This window comes from Acanthopagrus latus, chromosome 19, assembly GCF_904848185.1.
Source record: "Acanthopagrus latus isolate v.2019 chromosome 19, fAcaLat1.1, whole genome shotgun sequence".
NCBI lineage: Eukaryota > Metazoa > Chordata > Actinopteri > Spariformes > Sparidae > Acanthopagrus > Acanthopagrus latus.
Genome location: NC_051057.1, coordinates 6,748,188 through 6,769,424, shown reverse-complemented (window position 1 = coordinate 6,769,424; position 21,237 = coordinate 6,748,188). Strand labels below are relative to the sequence as shown.

Below are 21,237 nucleotides of genomic sequence, written 5' to 3'. Positions count from 1 at the left end.
TCAGGCCTGAGGTGCTCTTATTTATACGTTATTGTATTTGCCTACTTCCTCTACACAAGCAATTCATATTCATTTGACTAACCTTAAAGGTCAGTCTAAAGCAACTGTAAAGCAAATGGCTGAGCATATTCTCTGAGATTCAGCTGTTGAATGAAGTCTTACCACTCACTGCATTTTGAAAAGGCACATAGCTCTTGCTCAATAACAGTAGGAAGCAGCTTTGATTGACCACATAATGACGATGATTTGTACATTATGCAAACTTCAAACCATCTATATATAGTAGAAGGCTAGCTTGACCCAGACATGATTTGAGCACAGCTTAGTGACCTGCCATTTTACAAGAAAGACTGAAGGGTTTTTGGTCAAAACATCTGGCACATGACATGGTACAGGGATGATTTACAGAACAGCATTTTGGCTATTTAGGTGTAGGGCATTACATTTTGAGCGGATATTGAATGGCATTTTCATGCATTCTACAATCCGTAATCATTCACTTCACTCTGCTTATTCTGGGCCTCAACTGGTCTTTAATCCAGCCGTAACTCGCAACCGTGGCTTTGCAGTCCACATGCATTTATCATAAACACTCAATTTTGGGTCATAGCTTTGACACTATATTTAGAGAGTTGGGCACATATTTTCATTTTTACTTCCTTAAAAAATCTGAGTGAGACACACCCTGATGGCAAACCAATGAAAAAAGTCAGGATGGAAGTAAGTATGTTTGTATTAACTACAGGAGGTTCAGAACATAGTGGAAAACCATAATTTGATCCCTGCACAGTGGTTACTCATGTTACAGCTGCGTTTAATGAAAAGGATCTCTCAGAATGGTTTCAACAGTCAGGCCTCTTTCTAAGAGTCAGAGTAAAAGCACTGATAGTTTGGAATGGCATTTGTTGGTTCTTTTCTGATGTTTATGAGCAACAACTGACAAAATAACAAAACTTTCCTTATAAAATGCATGTATAGAGACACAGAAAATGTCTAATTATATTCTGCTATCATAGGCACAGCGTGGTAGTGCAGTGCTTTTTGCTTTTCTGTTAGTCCTGTAACTTTGCAAGAAAATGGATGTGACCATGTTTACCTAGAGAAACAAATCTTTTGTTGTCGACATTTATGAACTCATATGGAGGTGTTGGAACACTTTACTAAACATAAACACATGCACATTATTTACTTCAGAACGATAAAGCTTCCACTGGGCTGTAAATCAGTAATGTTGCTGTTGTATTTCTGCACTAGCACAGTGTGAGAGCATGTAGGCTGGCAATTGTTCACTTTAACTGCCTAGGTTCATGCAGACCTGGCCAAATGAAGTGTCTTTGAGCAAGACACTGAAATGTCAATGACTGATGCTGTGATCTGTAAACAATGAGACTGCATGAGAAAAGCAGATGGATAAATATCACGTTATATTTCTAACTACATTATTTTCTTTTTCCATATTTCCTAGGTCCAGAGGGTCTTGGGTTCAGTATCACATCTAGAGACGTCCCAATTGGTGGCAGTGCCCCCATTTATGTCAAAAACATCCTTCCTCGAGGGGCCGCCATCCAAGATGGCCGATTAAAAGCACAAGACCGACTGCTGGAGGTGGGGCAGCGCTTTCTATTTCTTACCATTATATAGCGTTCAACGACTGTGTTCTGTGAGATTGTATGTTATCTCATACACTAATTACTCTTTTGCTGATATGGTTTTGTTCCAAAATTCAATCTTACAGGGCTTTTGTTGAAATGAGTCAAACACACTGTGTTCCCTATGGCTATAACAATTCAGCTCCAGCTTTGAATTGCTGAGCAAAAGTGATTAGATGGAACAATATTTTGATTATACTTCAATCAGACTGACATGAAAATCAGCGAGTGCTCGCTTTAGGGGGAAATAACCCATGTTTAATTCCAGCTCAGAGGGTAATCTGCATAAAGGTTATGTGGAGGCCAATGATCCCTCCTCTTTAAACTCAGAGTTCTTATTTGATGATTTCAGTTGTGCCTCTGAGTGTGTGTATCTGTGTGTACATATATTTCTGCCTATACACATTGTATGAGTAATTTTAAATTTTGTGTGTGTGTGTGTGTGTGTGTGTGTGTGTGTGTGTGTGTGTGTGTGTGTGTGTGTGTGTGTGTGTGTGTGTGCAGGTTAGTGGAGTGGACCTGAATGGTAAGAGCCAGGAAGAAGTGGTGGCTCTGCTCCGAGCCACTCCCATGGGTGGGATTGTGAACCTGTTGGTGACTCGCCAAGAGGACTCTCTGCTGCCCCGAGAAGTGGTCAGTTGTCCAGCCAGCTCCTAACCGTATTACCTATATTAACTCATGTTTATCCATTCAGAACAAATGATAAAACAAAACTCCATGCTGATGTGACTGATATTCTGGATCAGAATATTCAATTTGATATTGCATACACCAGCTGACTCACTTCAGGAATATGGTAAAGGTCACTGTACAGTTGGGATAGAGTTTTGTCATGGTAGCTGTGCTGATGTGCTTTCAACTGTTCCTTTGACCCATCAACTTCTCTTTCAGTTATTTTCTCTGCACTTCAAATTTTTGACAAACTTGTATCTATTGCGTAATAGTATCATTGTTGAATTCCTTAATTTCTTAACTGGCTGCTCCCCTCTGAAGGATTTGTTGTTTAAAATGCCAACAAAATGTAATCATTTCAGGTCTGTCTGAAAGCTCCCAGCAGTGGCTTTGACATCTGAATACACCTTCATGTTCATTAACTGCCGCCACTTTAGCCCCAGACGAATAACAACTGAGTAACCACATAAATACACATGGTTCTCCAAGTGTTAGGGTGGACACGTTTAAGTTAACAGCCAACACAAACACATACTGATGAATAAGCATACGGTTAACTCAGATACAGCTATGAAGCATGCGTGAGCAGACACAAATACTGTACAACTTTGGACACACAAACACATTCTCACACTCGGACACACAACCTACATACAGGGTGACTTTGGCTGTCGTGCAACAGATGGCGAGGCTATTGCCCTCGTCCAGGCTGTGCTCAGTTGCTCTGACAGCAGGCTCGGGTGTCACAGCACCTTGGCAGTCCAGGGGCCTCTGGTGCCAGCCACACTCGTACCGTTAATACTCAGCCTGGCAGTCGGGCTGTTAACCCCGCCATAGGAGCTGTTCAACCTGTAGAGTAATGGCCCTGTGAGACACATTTTACTCTGCTAATGTGCTGTTTCTCCAGCTAGAAACACACCGACCCCAGACTTAGCTCCGCTTTAATTGGTCTACAGCTTTGGTTTGATTTTAACATTCATAAATTGGCTCATTGTTCATACCTGCTTTTATTAAAGGTGTCATAAGATCTGAAATTTGGAGGCTTGCACAACCTCAAAACATGTCATTGGTATCAGAATTGTGTAGACAGCATAATGTGGCTATGCATGATCCTGTTGTCCGCTGCCACCATCAAACCACTGACCTTCAGGTTCAGTTTGTGTAGCCACCGATTGAACCAAAACAGATGCGTACCTCTTCTCAGCAGCCATGACAGCAGCTGCACGAGGCTGCAGGAGTGTTAAAAAATGCAGGGCGCCCCTGTGCTGTCAAATCATGAGCAGTGCAGTGTGAGAGTTTGATGGCTATGCTCTCTCAGGCATGACACGATTGGAAAAAGCCCATCATGCAAACACTGTCTAATAATCTCTCTCTGTTTTTCTTTTTTTTTTCTCTCTCTCTCTTTTGACCAACTTCTTACACGCTGCGAGAGGCGGCTAGTTAATATTTCATCACTTTTCCACACTGGATTAGCATTTTGCTACTCTCTCCCTCACTGCCCCTTTTTTTCCTCACTTTCACATTTCCCAGCAGTGCTTTCACAAATCTCAATAATCCTCACAAGTATGTTCATAAAAATCAGATAAGGAGGCCGAGGCTCTGCCGATGACAGTTATTGCGAATAAAGCATGGAGCAAAAGCATGGTCGGTAATTGCCTCCTCTGTCACGCATTCTGGATGGGAGCGCGTGTGTGTGTGCGTGCGTGCATATACTGTATATGCTACCACACGCAGCCAAGACCCACGTCAATACACGTATGGAGGAGCATTTAGGTGCTTTCATTCATGTCATTCCTGCAGTGACAATGCGATGATGTTTTAAATTGTATCATGAGTGACGTGCCAGAAAACCACAGGCATCTGTCAAAAGAATATAGCCTTGCACGCACACACACACAATCCCACGACACACACACACACATAGACAGATTAAAATATAAAAAGAGCCATTTTTTGTCTAGTTGACATTTGCTTGCTGATGTTTAATGTCAGCTCTGAAAATCCCTCCTCATCTCCTTTTGTTTAGATGTTTCATTGTATGCCAGGCGCACTGCACGCGCCCCCAGAGGAATTAATTTACCCTCCCAGCATGTTTGTGTTGGGTCTTTAATTACCACGGTCGGGTGTATTTTGACATGCTTTCAGTAGCAATAGCAGTAGCTCTCTATAGCTTTCAATAAATATGTAGTCACTGGGAAGAGAAAAGGTTAAATGGCAATAGAGCAGAGTGGGGTGTTGCTTCTGTGATTTCCCCTTGTCTTTGTCTGTCTGCATGCTTACCTCTCCCTTTCCACTCTCAGGATGTCAATGGACATTTTTAGGCAGATACATTATGTTATATGAAAAGTAGAGCAGCTTTAACCTTTACCAAACACTGGACTCATCACTAATAAGCCTGCCCTTTCATGCCTCTTTTTTCCCCCTCTCTTTAACCCTCACCATCCATAATAACACAGCATTGTTTAATATTCCTCATAGAGGTGCTTTCACCTGTCTGGTTCTCCGTTGTGTTTTACATGGTGGGTTCCATGGGATGAACCCTGTGACCTTCGGATTTTAACACATGTTCATTATTAGACGAGGAGAGAGGCAAGCTGAGACGTACAGAGTTCTCCCTTAAAGCTTTACTTGAACGAGACTCAGTAGAAGGCTGATCAAGGGATATTTGAACAAAGTCACTTTAAGCTGTGCTTTTCCTTATGCTTGAGAGCTCTGGGAGTTGGAATCAGTGATTTGAACAGACTAAAGGGAGGAAGTGGGAAGGATTGCTGCCCCCTATGTGTTTGGAGGTTATTGCATTGCTTGTATCATCAGAGGGGGCTTTTGTGAGGATGTAGAAAGACTTGTGTGAGCCATACCTTGAATATGAATGAATAGCGACTCAGTGTGTTGTGGTCTTTTGATAACTTTACAAAAGCTCTGAGAGCGCTTGTGTCCTCATTACCTTTGTTATGATTCTTTTGGAATCTGTTGGTAGTTGGAGAGAGTTTTTGTGACATCAAGTGAATAAAGAATTCAGTAAGAAAAGGTGTCATTGTTGAAATGGCCAAAATCTGAGATAATCGGACATAAAATTATGGTTTGGGCTTTCTGTAAATCTTGGATGTGTTTGAATTTATACGTTTAATGTGTTGCACATTTATATCAGCAGGCTCTAATGTCAAGAGGTGGAGCTGATGGTGGTGGCATTACCTTTGGAAGGATGGCTTAGGCTTTACAGCTTGGAGAGACAGCCAAGCCAGAGTTTAAGATGCTGTTTCAACCTTTGTAAGAGTGAAACTGCTGGCTATTTTTGATAGGAATTAATGACAATTTCCAGTGTGTGTCTGTGGTGACAGAATCAGGGAAGTCAAAAAAGAATCTATTGTAACCCTTACCAAGTGGTTTTTATGGCTAAATGTAATGATGCCATAAGCACAGCATTGTCACAACATACAAAAAATGGAATATAGAGAAACATAAAGTTTCAACATATATGTGGTTTGCATAAAACCTACACTGGCAACATTTGTTCTGGTAACTAAGTGATTTGCTCCATCACTTAGTCTGACAGCAAGCACCATACTGTCCCCTCTCCCTTCACAATACTCATGGTATTCATTACTTCAGATCCAATTACCTGCCTGGTAACACTGGCCACAGCAAGACTCAACAGTGAAGTTACACTACGAAAACACAGAGAGAAACTTGTATACATACACACCCCTGAAATTGCCTCACACAAGCAAGACAGGCACACTTAAGCATATTTGAACACACACATATACACTCCACACATCCCACGCATAGCCAGTGGATGTTATTTATTGTTGCCATTTATCTCTCAGCTACCAGCACTGTTTGTGTTTACAGCTGCGAGCGCCGCTGAGCCTCCAGTCCACATCGCCCAGCTTTGTAGAGTGGAGATTGTGTTTCCAGCTCCCTTTTTTCCTGTAATAACCAAGTCAAATGTCACGCTACACTGCACAGTAAGCAATGGCAACAGTCAAGGAGGTATTTGCTGCCTCCTCATAAAGATGTCCATCTGCGCCCTGAACACCTGTTGTGCCATTTAGTTTAGAGCAGATACAGCAAAACAAAGGCAGAGAAATATAATCTGCAACTACCAGTTTATTACATGAACGGTGAGTTGTAGGAAATACAGCGTAGGCCTGCAATGGCGCATCATTTTAATTGATTCTAAAGCCCTTGCTATAGTCTAAGTGATTTAGCCTGTCAGTATTGCTGTGTCAGCATGACTGAAATGATCTCAGCTCAGCCTAAAGACGCAAACACATATGCGCACACCCAATCATGCCCTAAACATTTTTTAACAACATGATAAAAACCCTCGATGCAAAACCTGACCCACTGTATTGGTTTTATTAGACACATATGCTCAATTGCCATAATAGCGTTGTTCCTTCTAGCCCTTACATCGCTACATGACCCCGGATGAACAGTATATTTTACGTCCAGCAGAACTATGGACTGTGACGAACAAATGGGCTCATGAAGCCTCTGTTGTAACACTGCGGACCACGTAAGAGCAATTAAACAGTACATTAAAACCCTCTCTTTATGATCATATCACACTTGTCACTGATCCATTAGTAGCTATATCTGCCAAGCAATGAGAATCTTAATTGAACAATTAATTATAGCCTCTGATTGATGTGACCACCGAATTCATGGCTCGTGCAAATGCTGGGGACACAGCAGACAAATGCGTGACAGCATTGCTGACAGTTATAGCAGACTAATGGCCTGTTTCATAAGTGCCAACCCCAGTGGCCTGGTTTTAAATCCTTGCTGCCATGTTCGTTTTTTTTTTTTTTCTTTTTTTTTTAACCACTGGACTGTAATTGAGGCATTCAGGACTGCTCCACCAATTGAACATAGTTTCTGCTGAAATAATTGCAGTGTCTGGAATCATTTTATACGGCAGCAATAAAAGCACTGGTTCATTGAAATGGATCAGGTATTCAAACAAGCTCACCATTGTTCTTTCGCTCCCAAATCAAGGCAATCATCATCAGTGGCGCACTGCCTTGCATAATTATTCTCAGCAGATGATATCTTTGTTGCCTTTCCTTCGTCATTCCTACAGTGGTGTTATACAGCTGGCTTTTGTTGCCTGCAATATCGTGAGGTTAAAGTTGGAAGACATGAACAGAGTTATGAAGCTGCATTGATTTCCCTGCCGCAGAGATCCATTTACCGAGTCGCTAGAGGGAGAAATGATTTGATACGAGGCAAACAAAACACGATCCCCTGTCTTTGGAAGTAACCAAATGATACACAGATCTGTCAAGTTAGAGCCAAGTTCACTCCTCCTCATTCTTTCTTTTAACCCTCATGAAGGAATCTGACTTTGGCATCCCTACATCCTCGGACGGTTCAGTCAAAAAAATGTAATAAAATAAAACAGTAGAAAAACAGGGGATATCTGGCAATGGCTGTACTTCTGGGATTCGTAAGATGTTTCTCTGTTTGTTTTTCACTTATGCTACGAAGAGTCGATTTTGCATCAATTACCTGTAATTTTGTGTGAAAAACCACATAAGAACTCAGATACAAATCATGTGTACAACATTCAGATTTCCCTTGTAACTTTCATCTCTATCTTGTCTTACATCTCCTTCTAATCCTGCGACTTATAAACACAAAGCAGTTACATTAACCTCTGAATGCTCTCACAGTGCAGCATTCAGAAGATAATAAACCATTTGGGTCATTCCACCGAAGTGGTGATAAAACAGTGCTATCTTAAGCTATGTGGTATCTACAGCCATGCCAAAAAATTCCATCTTTGGTGTTAATATAATTAGATGTCTGTCAGAGTAATGCTTTTTTTCGCCTCGCTGTGAGGATGATGTAATTTGTTGTAACTTCTGTTATTAAAGTACTGAAGACAGAATGGTTCTTGCCTGTCTTTAAAGGAGTTTATTTATATAGCAGCAGGTTTCTGAGCCAGAATCTTACCTTAGTAAAACTTGGCAAACAACTCGAAGAGATGAGTCATTTCTTACTGGTAGAGCTGATAATTTCAGGTCCTGTAACCCTTTTGTGGGTATTCACACTTCTTTCATAATTAGTTCCCAGTTTTACTCGATGATAAATCTTTAAAGCAGACCGGCTGCTTCAATGTAATCGAGTGTAATCAGCAAATTGCTCCACTGTAGCACATGTGTAGAAAAGCTGACCCCTACTCTGTAGATTTGCTCTGAGTTGGAACTCAGGTGAAGTCAAATTACAGGAATTGCTCTGAAGGCCTTGGAAGGAGCAGTGGAGAGCCGCGGTTTGGCAACCTACAATCAGTGACAGCATCTATGACTTTACAGGGCTCTTTAGAACAGTTTGACGGATGCATCTTAGAGGTCACTTTCTCTTCCACTTTATGCCTAAAAATGTCTCTGAAATGACAGGGCACGATGATCTCGTAGGTAAGGACCCCAGTGTGTTACCATGGCACCAAAAATCTCTTCCCCATCTCCAGAAAGCTTTCTCTTCTTGGAACACTTTATCCAAATTGTCTGCTGAAAGCTTCATAAAATTCATATTTTTTCTCCTACTCCCCGAAGTTTAGCAGAAAAAAAAATCACTCCTTTAGCACTTTTCCCCCACTTTTTTTCCTCTTGCTTTTCTCTCCTTGTTTTTTGTTTTGTTGAGCACTGACTCCTTCTATTTCGAGAATGCTGATGAGTTCTCACTACAGTATTAATTTGGCTCCTATAGAAAGGTTCCCTGATAAAAGTGCAGAGTTCAGAAACATGCTCTGTCATAATTAAAGCTAATGCTGCCAAGCGTGGTTGAAGACAATGCCAGCCTGGTTAACGATTTCCGAGCGTGTCTAGTCGACGCCACCTGTTTTCGTTTAGCACTTTTCAGCAGCTGTTCCCATAATTATGCTTGCTGTCAGTGTAGAGAACGGGAGGGTGCACCGCAGCATTGTGCTATGCCGATAAACAAGGTAGTTAAAGGCCACTTATGGCGACACAGTCACTCTCCCAAAGGGGATTCAGCGTCTGTTTCCAGAACACATAAAGGGTTGAAGTCTATATATATGCAGCTGGACATATTGAAGCTTGAAATGAGTGGCATCTGCTTCTTGATATGTGTCTTTACTTTGGTTCCACTGACACGCCTTTGCAAACACTCCCTGTCACCTTTTATTTTTTGATGTTTTCTTTGATTAGATGTAATCGCTTCCAAATGATCAATAGAAACATCCAGTGTCAAGCCAACTCTCTTTATGGCGTTTTTTTTTTCTTTTTTTTCTTTCTTTTTTTTGGAGGGATTGATCACAGTGAAATGCACTCAGTGCCTTCCTTCATTGAGAGCCAGTAGCCGTTGTAGGGATGTAGGCAGATTTGGCCTCAGATGCACCCGTAGAAACAGACTTTGTTGTGCTAATGAGCCGAATGAGCTTTGTCATTTAGAAAATCCCCAAAGGGTAACAGTCCATGTTTGTCAGTGCTGAGTCAAAATCTGTTGGATTACCCAGTGAAGAACATGGTAGTCCACAAACACTAAAAACCTGCCACTGCCAGCAGTGTGCGTAATGCCCTTTAGTGTTGTGTAAAAGCCCTCAGTCCCTCTTTGTACCTGGAAAAGGCTGGATTTGTTTTTAGGCCAAGACATATTTAATATTTGGCCCCTTTTGTCACAAAATGTTGCAAGTAGAAACACAGCCAAACGAAATGTGTGGTACAATACTTATCACGCGTGCAGCACTTTTGCAATTACACCCATGGCTGATTTCTTTTAGCCCTTTTAAATTCATTTCCAATGACCTTTATGTCACCAAATTGGGCCAAGTGTGGAAAGAAGTTTCCAGCAGTGTTAATTATTTTAGGCAGTGATGTGCGGAGAACTCAGAGTTGTGTGTGAATAGAAGTAATTGTGATTCATTTGCACTCTGTATTTCTCTCTCTCTCTCTTTCTCTCTCTCTGTCTCTCTCTCCCTTGCTAGCTCTCTTGCTCTCCTGCTCTCTCTCTCTCTCTCTCTCTCTCTCTCTCTTTTCTCTAGTATCTCACTCTTTCTTTCCTTGTTGCTCTGTTTCTATGGCTCACACTTGCACACATCCAGCACACCTTTCCTATTAGCACGTGACAAGTTAAGCGAGCTAGAAGCAAAACAAAAGGGCCCATTAAGCAGGCTGGCTTCTATTGCTAAAGTGATGAGCAACACTTTCCTCTCTCTGCCCTCCTCCGTTCACCTGTTTGTGTCTCTGCTCAGATGCTGCCTCTATCGCCCTCCCCTGCCAGGACAATAGACTGTAATGAATGGTCCCTACCCCATCACAGTGTTAATTAATGAAGGACTTAATCATATAATAGACTGTGACTGCACGGCTGTGTCAGGGAGCAAAAAGAACACGACATGGGCTTCTGTGACAAGCTGGCCAAGTGGCTAGTCACTTAAGCTATTGGGGTAATGATAATAATGATATTACAACCACTCCATGTAAAATTGGTTATGTATTGAGTTTTAGGGACTGCATCAATGCACAATTGCAGCCAGCTGTTGGTATTTGTTGTGACTAACAACATGTGATGCAACATGCAAAAGTCAAAATACACTAAATTGTTTGTAATTAATGAGTGGAACACATACTACTGTGTCACAAAAAAATAAAAAAAATAAAATAAAATAAATTATTGAATTTATTATGGGTCCTCTGAAAATGTGAACAAATCTGCTGGCTCAAAAATATACAAACAGTAACTTGAGCAATCAATTTTGGTGGTTGTAGAAAGTTACGTGAATTAAATTTTCTTTGTAGCATGGTCTCTTAACGTCTTTTGAGTGATTATGATTGATAATGGCTAGTGACTTTCTGGGCCCATTTTGTAAGAGGATTGTTCGATACACCCAGTAGACTCAGCCACAAACTCTGCAATGGGAAAGTCTAAAGAGCTCAGTATTAATCTGGAAAGTGCATTATTGATTTGAACATGTCAGGCAAGTCACATCAAGCAGTTTCAAAACATTTGCAAGTCCAGAGATCAACTGTACAAACAGCTGTTTGTAAGCGTAAAGTGTATGGCACAGTTGGGTCACTGCCATGATCAGGAAGAAAATTCAATGTCCACAGTCAAGTGTATCACATGAGCTGAGAGGGGGTCTGCATGTCAGCACAGTCTTTAGAGCTGTTGCCCCACAGCTAGAAGGAACCCTAACTCTAACCCTGGGTTTGATACCAGGTAGTCTGCATAATGGAGAAGGAGGATTATGTCCAGAGTATTCAAGAAATGGAATTCTTGGAAATCTGACTAAAATCAGGCTATTGAGTTTTGGAATGTTCTTCCCAAAATGCTGACTTGAACCCCATCGAGACAGGTGGACTATGCTGACAACAAAATATTCCATCCCAGGATGATAGCAAATTTAGTTTCACCGATTCTGTCAAGAGGAGTGGTTAAAAATTCACTACCAGATGTGGGCACCTAATTGGGATGAAAATAGCCAAGGGACATTTGCATGTATGTATGTATGTATATTATATATTTTTGAGGCAGCAGATTTGGTGACATTTTCCCAAGACACATCATAAGTTCTGATTTGAAACAAACTTCAAGAGTGTTTTTTGGCAAAGTATTATGTGTTCCACTTATTCCATCAGAGCTGTAGAAATCACTGGAAGTAAAAACTGAATGTAAACGTTTGACCGTGACTGTATGTAATATGGTTTGACCATGAGAGCAATTTTTAGACTACAAATAGTATACACTAACTCATATAACAAAATGTTCATAATGTTACATTGTGAAACAGGCTGCTGTAAAATGGTGGATGCATTTTTTTGAGCGTCAGAATCCCTGCAAAATGTCTCGTTTCACTATTATTACTTAAGCCATTTGGTTGCAATAAATTATGGAAAGTCTAGAAGTAATAGAAGACACAGGATTAAATCATTTTATCTTTTCAAGTTAGCCGGGTGCTGAAACAGAAGTTTGCCTGCTCGGTCAGCTGAAGTAACATCCCTGAGAGGAACATGGAGCAGGTCTCTGTGGAATAGTACTCTCCTTGTGTAGGTATTAAAGGTCACAAAAACACAGTGTTTCTAGATTTCTAGATTTATAAACTATAAATCTATATTTTTAGTCTAGTTTTAGTAATTAGTAATTTAGTAAATATTTAGTTTTATATTAATAGTTTTATATTAATTACTTTCTCAAAATCCATCACAATGGACCTTCAAAGGTGCATAAACATAGACAAGCAATGTTACTTATTCAAGTATGTGAGCAAATTCAAGCAGCACCAGATTACATCTTTGGGGTCAAATCATCTCCAGAATAAGTTCTTGAGGGCAGTTTCACAGAACATGAACATGTTTAAAAATGGACATTCAAGAAGGTTGTTATAATTGTCATTGAAGAGCAGCACAAACACATTATAAAAATGTCAGTAACTGCAGACAAAGCTCTACTTTCTCCTTAAAACTTGTGATGGTTGTTGTTTGTCTTCTGAACTCTTGTGTAATCCAGACTCACAACCAGTGGCCCACCTGGAGAATGCAGGACAAGCAGGAAAGTTTATCAGAAAAAGTTTTTCTCTGATAGAAATGTTGCTTTTTCCGACTTTACATTCACTATCACAACTGAAATCCCAACAGAGGAAAGCAAGACACGTTAAAAATATGCACTTTAAAGCAGATATGCCAGCACTCCAAGGAAGTCAACTTCATTAATGTTATCTAAAATAAAGTTTTTTGTTAATGTGCAAGGCCAATTGTAATCACAGTCAGGTAGACTTCATTCCTGGTTTTAGCAACTAGTGGGGATAGAGGTGTGCACACATTCAGCCATCGTTAGTGTCGAGTGCAGCATTGGATTTGTCACTTCCTGTCAGGAGAAGGTTTCAAGCCATTCATCATACCCAAGGAGCACATTTGATTTGGATAAACATGTTGAACCCACAATGCAGCAGAGACTTATCTTGAGTTTGTCTGATAACAGACACATTATGCATAAAACTTTTTTTTCCCTTTGCTTTTTGCTTTAAACAAGAGGCCTTGCAGTGTTTTTACATCATTTCATCTATTGTAAGTACTTGTGCGCTGTCTGTCCCAGGTGCATACACAGGGCTGAGCTTGGAACAATCAGCCGACTTTCTTTCTTCTCCCGTTCAGAGGTATTTCAATCCGGCTCTGCCTGAGCTGAATCGGTGCAACGAGGTCTGTCAAGCAGCCTGACAAACTCATTCTTGGCTAGCGGCGCTTGTTGCTGTCTGATGAAAATGTTACACTGCTCTCTCATTCTCTGCCTCGGCCCGCTATTCCCGGAACACCGCTCTGAGTGGGTGGTTATTCTGTCATCATTTTGGGAGAGAGCGCATACGTGGAGACACTCACTCACACAAATATAGACACAAACAGGCTCAGACAGGGTCCATCCAAAGTAATTTTTGCATCCAATGTATTACTATCGTCAACTGCTGGGCTAAAAGCCTCTCCAGGGACATAACTCACCACCACTATTTATTTATTTTATTTTGATAAAACATCTTCATTAAAGATAAAGACTGATCCTGCCAATGACGCACAAGGCCATTCATCCACGAGCATGCTTTTCAGGGTGGAAATTTTATGTTTTTGCCACGTTGCTACGGGGCCTGCAATGGAAACCAACCAAACACAATGCACATGTTGAGTTAAGGTTCAATATAGCAGCTGTCAGAGCAGCAAGGAATTCTTACTTTATGTCTTTACAAGCTCTAAACAGTAATGGGAAGTCAAACATTGTTTTGTGATGTGTTATATCCACCCCCGCATTACAGAAATTGTTTTTCAATTGTTTTGTTTCCTGCCCTCTACCCGCTTCGCTCAGACGTCTGAGGGGAAGCAAAGGGTCAGTTCCTGACAAGTACCGGTGATTTCTGTAATGGAAACGGAGGTGCTGAAATGCAGCTCGCCTATATGGATTCCAGTGGTCTGAATGTACTAAGGGTCCAGTCATGGTCAAAGCCCAGTTGGCAAGTTGCACAGACAGGTGTACTGTCATTTTGAAAGCAGAAGAAGAAAAGCAGGGGGAGAGAAAAAGGGGGCAGACAGGACGGCTGTCTGGAGAATAGGGGCTCAGTCAGAGGGTGTTGAAAAGAGCCTCCACCTGAACGCACCGCTGCATCCTAATAACTCCTCAGCCCCAGACAAGGCAAAAAAAAGACACCTTATGCTCTATCTTTCCCTCTCTTCCCTTTGCTTCACTCTTTATCCGAGCAGCTGTGAAGGGCACACACCTGGCTGCCATCCATCTGGCTCTGTGTGTGCACGCATGTGTATTGATGTGAGTCTATTTAAAGAGGTTTTGGGGTGGGTTTCTGGGGTTGATTGCTCTCACTGCCAGTATTGTTCATGTGGATTTGGCTGCCATGGCAATAAGGATGCATGTACTGTACAATCTGGCCAATCACAGTATTACTGCGCTGCTCTCAAGCTTCCTGTGGAGTGGGCTCACGATCGGACGGTTGTCAGCGCTTGTCTGCTGAATATGAAGGTGCAGGGGGAAAGAAGTGATCGGCAAACATTTTTATCAACTGCTCCTGAGGTGCCCTTGAGCTAGGGATCTAACTCCCAAGACCTCAAAGTGGAGCAGTTGAAGGTAGAGGAAGACTTGTTACATTCTGTATGAGATATACAGAGAAAGAAGCAGTGTCTCATTTTCAAACTGTTAGGGTAGAACAACATTGGAGTGTTGAAGCTTATCGTTACTCTGCTTATTCCCTTTATCTTGGCTATAACCCAGAAACCTTTGGTATGGAAATTAATAGAAATTGTTTTTAAATGCTCTTGAACCGTCACCAGGTTTTCTGGTCATCAACACAAAACAGAAACGGCCAGATCTTTGATGCCTCTGGTGTTTTCTCTACACCATCAGCTTTCGCTCACACCTCATTCCCCCTTCTGTTTGGCTGCGAGCGAGATGTAAAACACACAAATGCTACTCCTTTGGTTATCTTTTTTTTACAGATGGTCTTTGTTGGACACCTGTGGAAATTGTCAGAAAAGAGACTGGAGTGGTTGTTTGATGGACTATTTTCCAGCTGAATTGATCGCACTGGGTGTGAGACACTCAACAGTAGCTCCCTCACACCTATCTGGCAGCTGAAATGAACCTTTTTTTTTTTTTTTTTTAGTGTACCATGCATGAGGATCTGCACTACTGGCCACGGCAACAAAACACAGCTATGGTAATTTTCAACAGAAGGCCCACAGTTCGTACGGGGAAGGAGGGTCAGGTTCTTAACATGTCACAATTATCCTTCAAAGGGGTGTTGTTCAAAGGAAGCCACTGTTGTTTGAGCGCCAAATTGCTACCTGGCGTTTTCAAAGTTCCCTGCTGTCCCCACTGTTCCTACACCGAGCTCATGGCGGTGGAAAGGAATTAGCAGCGCTTGGCTAGACAGTACGGCCAATTGACAATGACAGCCTTGAGATATGTGACATGCTCGCCATCCATTCACTTTCTTCTCCTTATTCCCTCATCTTTCTCCTCTTTATCTTGTCTCCCGCCTGCTTTCCATTTTCTTGTCATTCACCATCCCTCCTCTTTCAATTCTTGTTCCACTAGTGTCTATTATCTTTTTTCTTTTCTTTTCTTTTTTTTTTTTTTTGTTCTTTGTTTATCTGTCTTTTCACCAAAGTGAAGTTACACTTCACACAGCCCTTTTGAATGTAACAGTGACATTGTAGTTGGCCGCAACAACAGTTTGCCAACTTTGGGTGGGAAGTTGATTCATCAGCCCAAAATACATGTGCGCTCATTTTTGGGCCATGACAAATATGTGAGAGCCGACTCATTTAAAACAAAATAAAAGATGTGTCTTTCTTTTTTTTTCATACCCACAGCCTGAGGAAAACGACATAGTGTTAACCCCTGATGGTACACAGGAGTTTTTGACCTTTGAGATTCCACTGAATGACTCGGGCTCAGCAGGCCTGGGAGTCAGCGTCAAGGGCAATCGGTCCAAGGAAAACCACACCGACTTGGGCATCTTTGTGAAATCCATTATCAATGGAGGTGCTGCTAGTAAGGCAAGTACCTACTCCCCACCCACTTGCGCTCTGACCTTTATCTCAACCGAGAACCTTCAGGCATGTATAACTATTCATGTGGACCTCTATACAGCATGGAATCACATTCCTTGGCACTTGATGTTAATACTGTTCAAGTGACATCCATGCTGTGATTTGTTTTTTTTGTTTTTTTTTTTTTGTCTTTGGACAATAATGTTCTTTTTTTTCTTCTGTTATTATTCCCTTGAATTGTTAATTCCAATGTTCATAAATACTGGTGGTTTGGGTCAGACTGAGACTTTTACAGTGTCATTAAAATGTGTTCCAGAGAAGAGGAAAACAAGATTATGATCATGCCCTGGTATTTAATGGGATTTTCTTGGAGAGAGGGTACATGTGATTTTCTAAAATCCTGCCTGAAAAGCAGTTGCAGAACGTCATGTTGTTCTTGCTCTCATCTAATCCAATGATGACAGTAATCATAAAACTGTGATACAAGTATTTTCCAAGTCTAATCTAACCTTATTGCTGATGGTGTTTGTCTGCAGGATGGGCGTCTGCGTGTCAATGACCAACTCATTGCAGTAAATGGGGAGTCGTTGCATGGGATGACCAACCAGGATGCCATGGAGACACTGCGCAAATCCATGTCTGTAGAGGGCAATAAGCGAGGGATGATTCAGCTAATCGTGGCCCGGCTGGTGTCCAAAAACAGTGAGGTAGGCTAACCATCAGGGAGGAGCAACACGTACGTGCATCACAAGTAGTGGGATTGAAATGGACTACCTTTGTTTATTTCTTTAATCAGATATCGTTACTAGTATTCTAATCAGGAGCTAACAGAACTCCAAGGTGAATTGTGCATTTCACTTCCCCCATGTGTACACAGGCAAAGGAAATGCACATGCATGTATTCAAATCCTGTCTGTGGTCAAGTGAAAGACATGTTGAATGAAGAAGAGAGATAGCTGTATTTTAAGTGCACTGAATGATAAATGAGAGTGGCTTTCCTCTGCCTTGCTGCTGGCCCTAATCTATCCCATATAGGTTTTTGTTGCTCTGAGATAGCTAAAGGAGGACATTTATGAGGCGACCACACCACCATGCAAATCTTCAAACAGACCCATTTCCTGTGTGAGATGGGTGATCCAATCTCACCCCCCTTCCCGGGACTGCATGATATTCTTTGCCAATGGTGGGCCTTGATATGATATCTAAGGAAGCACTTCACTGACTTGTGATTGACAGGCCTGAGGAATAGCGCTGTAGGACAGGCAGATAAAAGAATATGTATTGCCATCAGGTGGATATTTGTCATTAGACGACAGTCAAGAATATTGAAAGTGAGGGGATTTCTCCTTCATGAAATACCCTTTGTGTTTCTGAGCTAATCCCAGCCTGCCTCTCGTCTAGATGAATAGATGTTAAAATGTTCTTTCACGTACTGAAGTAAAAACCAAGATGAAAGCAAACTTGAATTAGCAAGTTGAGAAATGTTAAGCACAGTGTGACTGAAACACAGTATACTGATGTGTCTGCATTCGCACACACACACATCCACAATCCTAAATACGCACACATCCAAAGGCCCACACACGTTCACTCAGCCTGCAGCCAGAGGTTGTAGATCAGGTTTGATTAGTGTTGCTCTGACTCTAATTGGAGCCTGTGTCCCGTGGCTGTGCGTCAGTTTGGAGTACCACGCTGAGCCCCAGTCCCTCTCTCTGCCCTTCACCCTCCCTGCTGGCCTCTTCTGCTCAGCACTCTGTCTCTCCCTCCTCTCACCCCACAACATCGCCCTGACACCCTGTGCACTTCTTTTTCTTCTTGTTTTATTGTCAATTTTCAACTCCTTTCCTCCCCAACTTGTGGCACGACATAGTTTAACAGGTGAACATTTGATAAATACAGCCAGGGACTGGATTTGAACTCGCACAGATGACACATATATTTCCTTACATTACTCTTTTCCAATTTGGAGCAGTTGGATCCTGCAATACGGTATGCGTCTGCTCGGTTGCTTATGGCACAAAACAGAAACTAATTAAATTTAGCAAATATTACAAAAATCCTGCTTTACACTCAATAGATAAAAAATATGAACTATTTGTCTCTGACAAAAAGCAGCAAGCTTTCGAAGTGTCGATTTCTGAATGCGAAAGAGTGGACTCCATATGAGGATCCTTTTTCAACTTCAAGGTCAATATTGTTTTCGACAATGACAAAACAACACATTATCTGTGCATTTATATGGAACTAAGCTTTAGGAGCTTTTTACCGTTATTCTCCTCCCTGTTATGTCACACTCGGGGATCGACACTTCTTGACTGGCAAGATAGCGACAAGCGGAAGAAACAACTGCTAACGTGAGTTGTTCAAAAACTTTCTTTTTAGTAAACTGTGTGTACACAAACGATCTTCTCAATGCTTGTGTTCATGTGTAGAGACCCTGGTGATACTATGAGCAAAGTTTCATGTTGTTACGAGCCTTCTTAGTGTTTTAAAAATAGCGATTTTCATGATAAAAGTGCTCCAAGCACTCCACTGAAAAGGATTTTGACCAGAAAATGAAATTTATCTTAAAAGTGACACGTTCGTCATTATTATGGTTTTACATGACATTTTGACAACTTGTCCACTCAGTTAAGCCCTCTGTCGATGTAGTAGAAAGACTCAAATGTTTTTAGATTTTTGCTACATGATGAAAGAATAAGGGCTGAACAGAATGCACAGCACCTCACCAGACCAAAAAACACCCCTGCTGATGGGTGACATATTGCAGGTTGGGCGCTGCTTGGTTTTGACTCATCATCTGTTTTGAAACGGGAAACAGTTTGGTGGCCGGCTGCTAACACATGATATCATATTACCACTAAACAGTGAACTAAAATATATTTTTGAAAACATTTGGATGGGAAATAGACAATAAATAATAATCATATTTGATCAGCACTGCCTTCATCTGCAGTTTGACTGGAAGTTTCACAGTAATAGAACCATATGTTGGCCACTTATGGTTTGCAACCTTCTCCAAACAGTATGCTTAAAAAACATGTTTTTTGAAAACATTTTAGATAGGAAATGGGCAGTGTAGTAACAGAATCTTCACAGTTAATCAGCACTGTCCAGTTTTGCCAGCTTGTTTGTTTAGAGTTTGGTGAGATGCCCTTCAGTCGATCCAAGTGAGAGGGACAGACTGTGGGGCGGCTTTGTAATAGAACTTAAATGTGTGTTTGGTCGACACCCATTCTTTTTTCCTCGAGCCTTCATCCCTCCTCTATCCGCATCCCCTCCCCTTCTCCGCTCTACAGGAGAGGACACATGTCCCTTTGGGGAAAGCCCGGCCCCAAGGTTCAGTGAGTTCTATCACTTCGGTCCAGTCACTCTCCTGTCCTCTTTAATCCCTCACCAGCAGGCAGACAGGTAGACAGACTGACACTGAGCAGACAGTTAAGGTCACAGACAAGCACAGTCTGAGACAGCTAAAACCCTTTTTTTTGAATATTATTTAACTATGACTCTGTCAGAGTAAGGATGACAGATGATGTTTATTACATTTTTGATCCATTTGGATTACAATTTAGAGAGACATTTCGACAAGTTTTATATATAAATTGACATTTATTTCACCATCAGCTGCTATAAGACATCTTGCAGAGAAAGGTATAAAGAGTGTGTGACACAAAAGGAGAAAGGGATGTAACAGTGCATTTTAGATTCCATCCATTAAACTCCCATCACAGGCGACCGTGTTCTGCTGAAGATGTAGTGCTTTCAGGAAGCTTAGTGGTTTAAACAGATGCCAGTAAATCACTAGCGGGATTTTTAATATACAGAGTACATAAAAGATAGGATTCTAAGTGAGGAACTTAAGGTCAGTTGCAAACCTGAAATAAGAAAAGCCGAAGTTAAATGTCGACGAAGGCCCCCAGCAGTTACAACCACCTCCCCCTTCTCTCCTGCTCTGCTGTGCTGGCCAGGCAGTTATGTGGGGAGCCAGAGCCAGTTTGCCACTGTCACGCAGCCGAATGGGAGTGAGCACTGGAGGCCACCATTGAAATGAATCAGATCCATCACTGTCTGCAGGGGAGAGGAGCTGAGCAGCACAGTCTAACGCATCTGGGGGGGGGGGGGTCCTCGATGGGTGCAGCATATCCAGGCCACCCTACTCTATGAAAACTGCATTGATTTCATCATTGCTGGGTTCTGTTGGCCAAAGTACCATCAACCTTGTCAGAAGAGAGCAGTGCAGTGTTCTTGGTTGTTCAAGCTGCTTGGTTTGGTAGGTGCTTGCACTACCAAAACAACGTACAATTCTGAACTAGGATTTTTGTTTTTGTTTTTTTTTGTTTTTTACACAACATAACTTGAAATGTTACATTGTATGTAATACATGGATGAATCACCTTAATGAAAATGTGAAGTGGACTGTGTGACATCATGGTGTGACCTCTTACCAGCCTTTTCACAGTCATGCACACACAAATGTATTACCCCCACAAAAACACACCCACATGTGCTTCCATATATTGAGGCAGATCCTCTCAGTGTCAAAGTGTTTCAATAGGCTGGTTCATACTGCTGAGGGCCCATGATTAAGCCCATGTCTGATGTGGAGTACCTGGGCTATTTATGCTGCCGTTAAAGCAGTGCCGATGAGTGGCCTTTGCCTTGGGTTAAAATGAGAAATTTTGCCGACCTCGGAATAAAGGAGAAAAAAAAAACAAAAAACTTCAGCATGATTAAGGATGTATTCAAGTCTAACAAAGCATCCACACAGCATGGGGACTATTTTTAATGGAGCACAAACCCGGAAGGTTCCCATGAACCTGATTTAAAATCTGAAGAGTGTGGACCATTATGGCTCTTATCTAAGCTTAAATCAAATCAATTTTATTTTTTGTAGCCCATAA

At 41.6% G+C, this 21,237-nt stretch overlaps 1 protein-coding gene across 5 annotated transcripts in view; it reads left to right on the top strand.

The window, feature by feature from the left end:
• LOC119008605 (partitioning defective 3 homolog) overlaps positions 1-21,237 on the top strand; it is a 377,798-nt gene that overhangs the window by 203,135 nt on the left and 153,426 nt on the right. For all 5 annotated transcript variants that reach the window (XM_037079110.1, XM_037079112.1, XM_037079111.1 and 2 more), the window contains 5 exons: positions 1,466-1,605; positions 2,154-2,282; positions 15,445-15,498; positions 16,157-16,342; positions 16,873-17,043. In XM_037079110.1, coding sequence (XP_036935005.1) covers positions 1,466-1,605; positions 2,154-2,282; positions 15,445-15,498; positions 16,157-16,342; positions 16,873-17,043 — 680 coding nt within the window. The remainder of the gene's footprint in view (positions 1-1,465; positions 1,606-2,153; positions 2,283-15,444; positions 15,499-16,156; positions 16,343-16,872; positions 17,044-21,237) is intronic.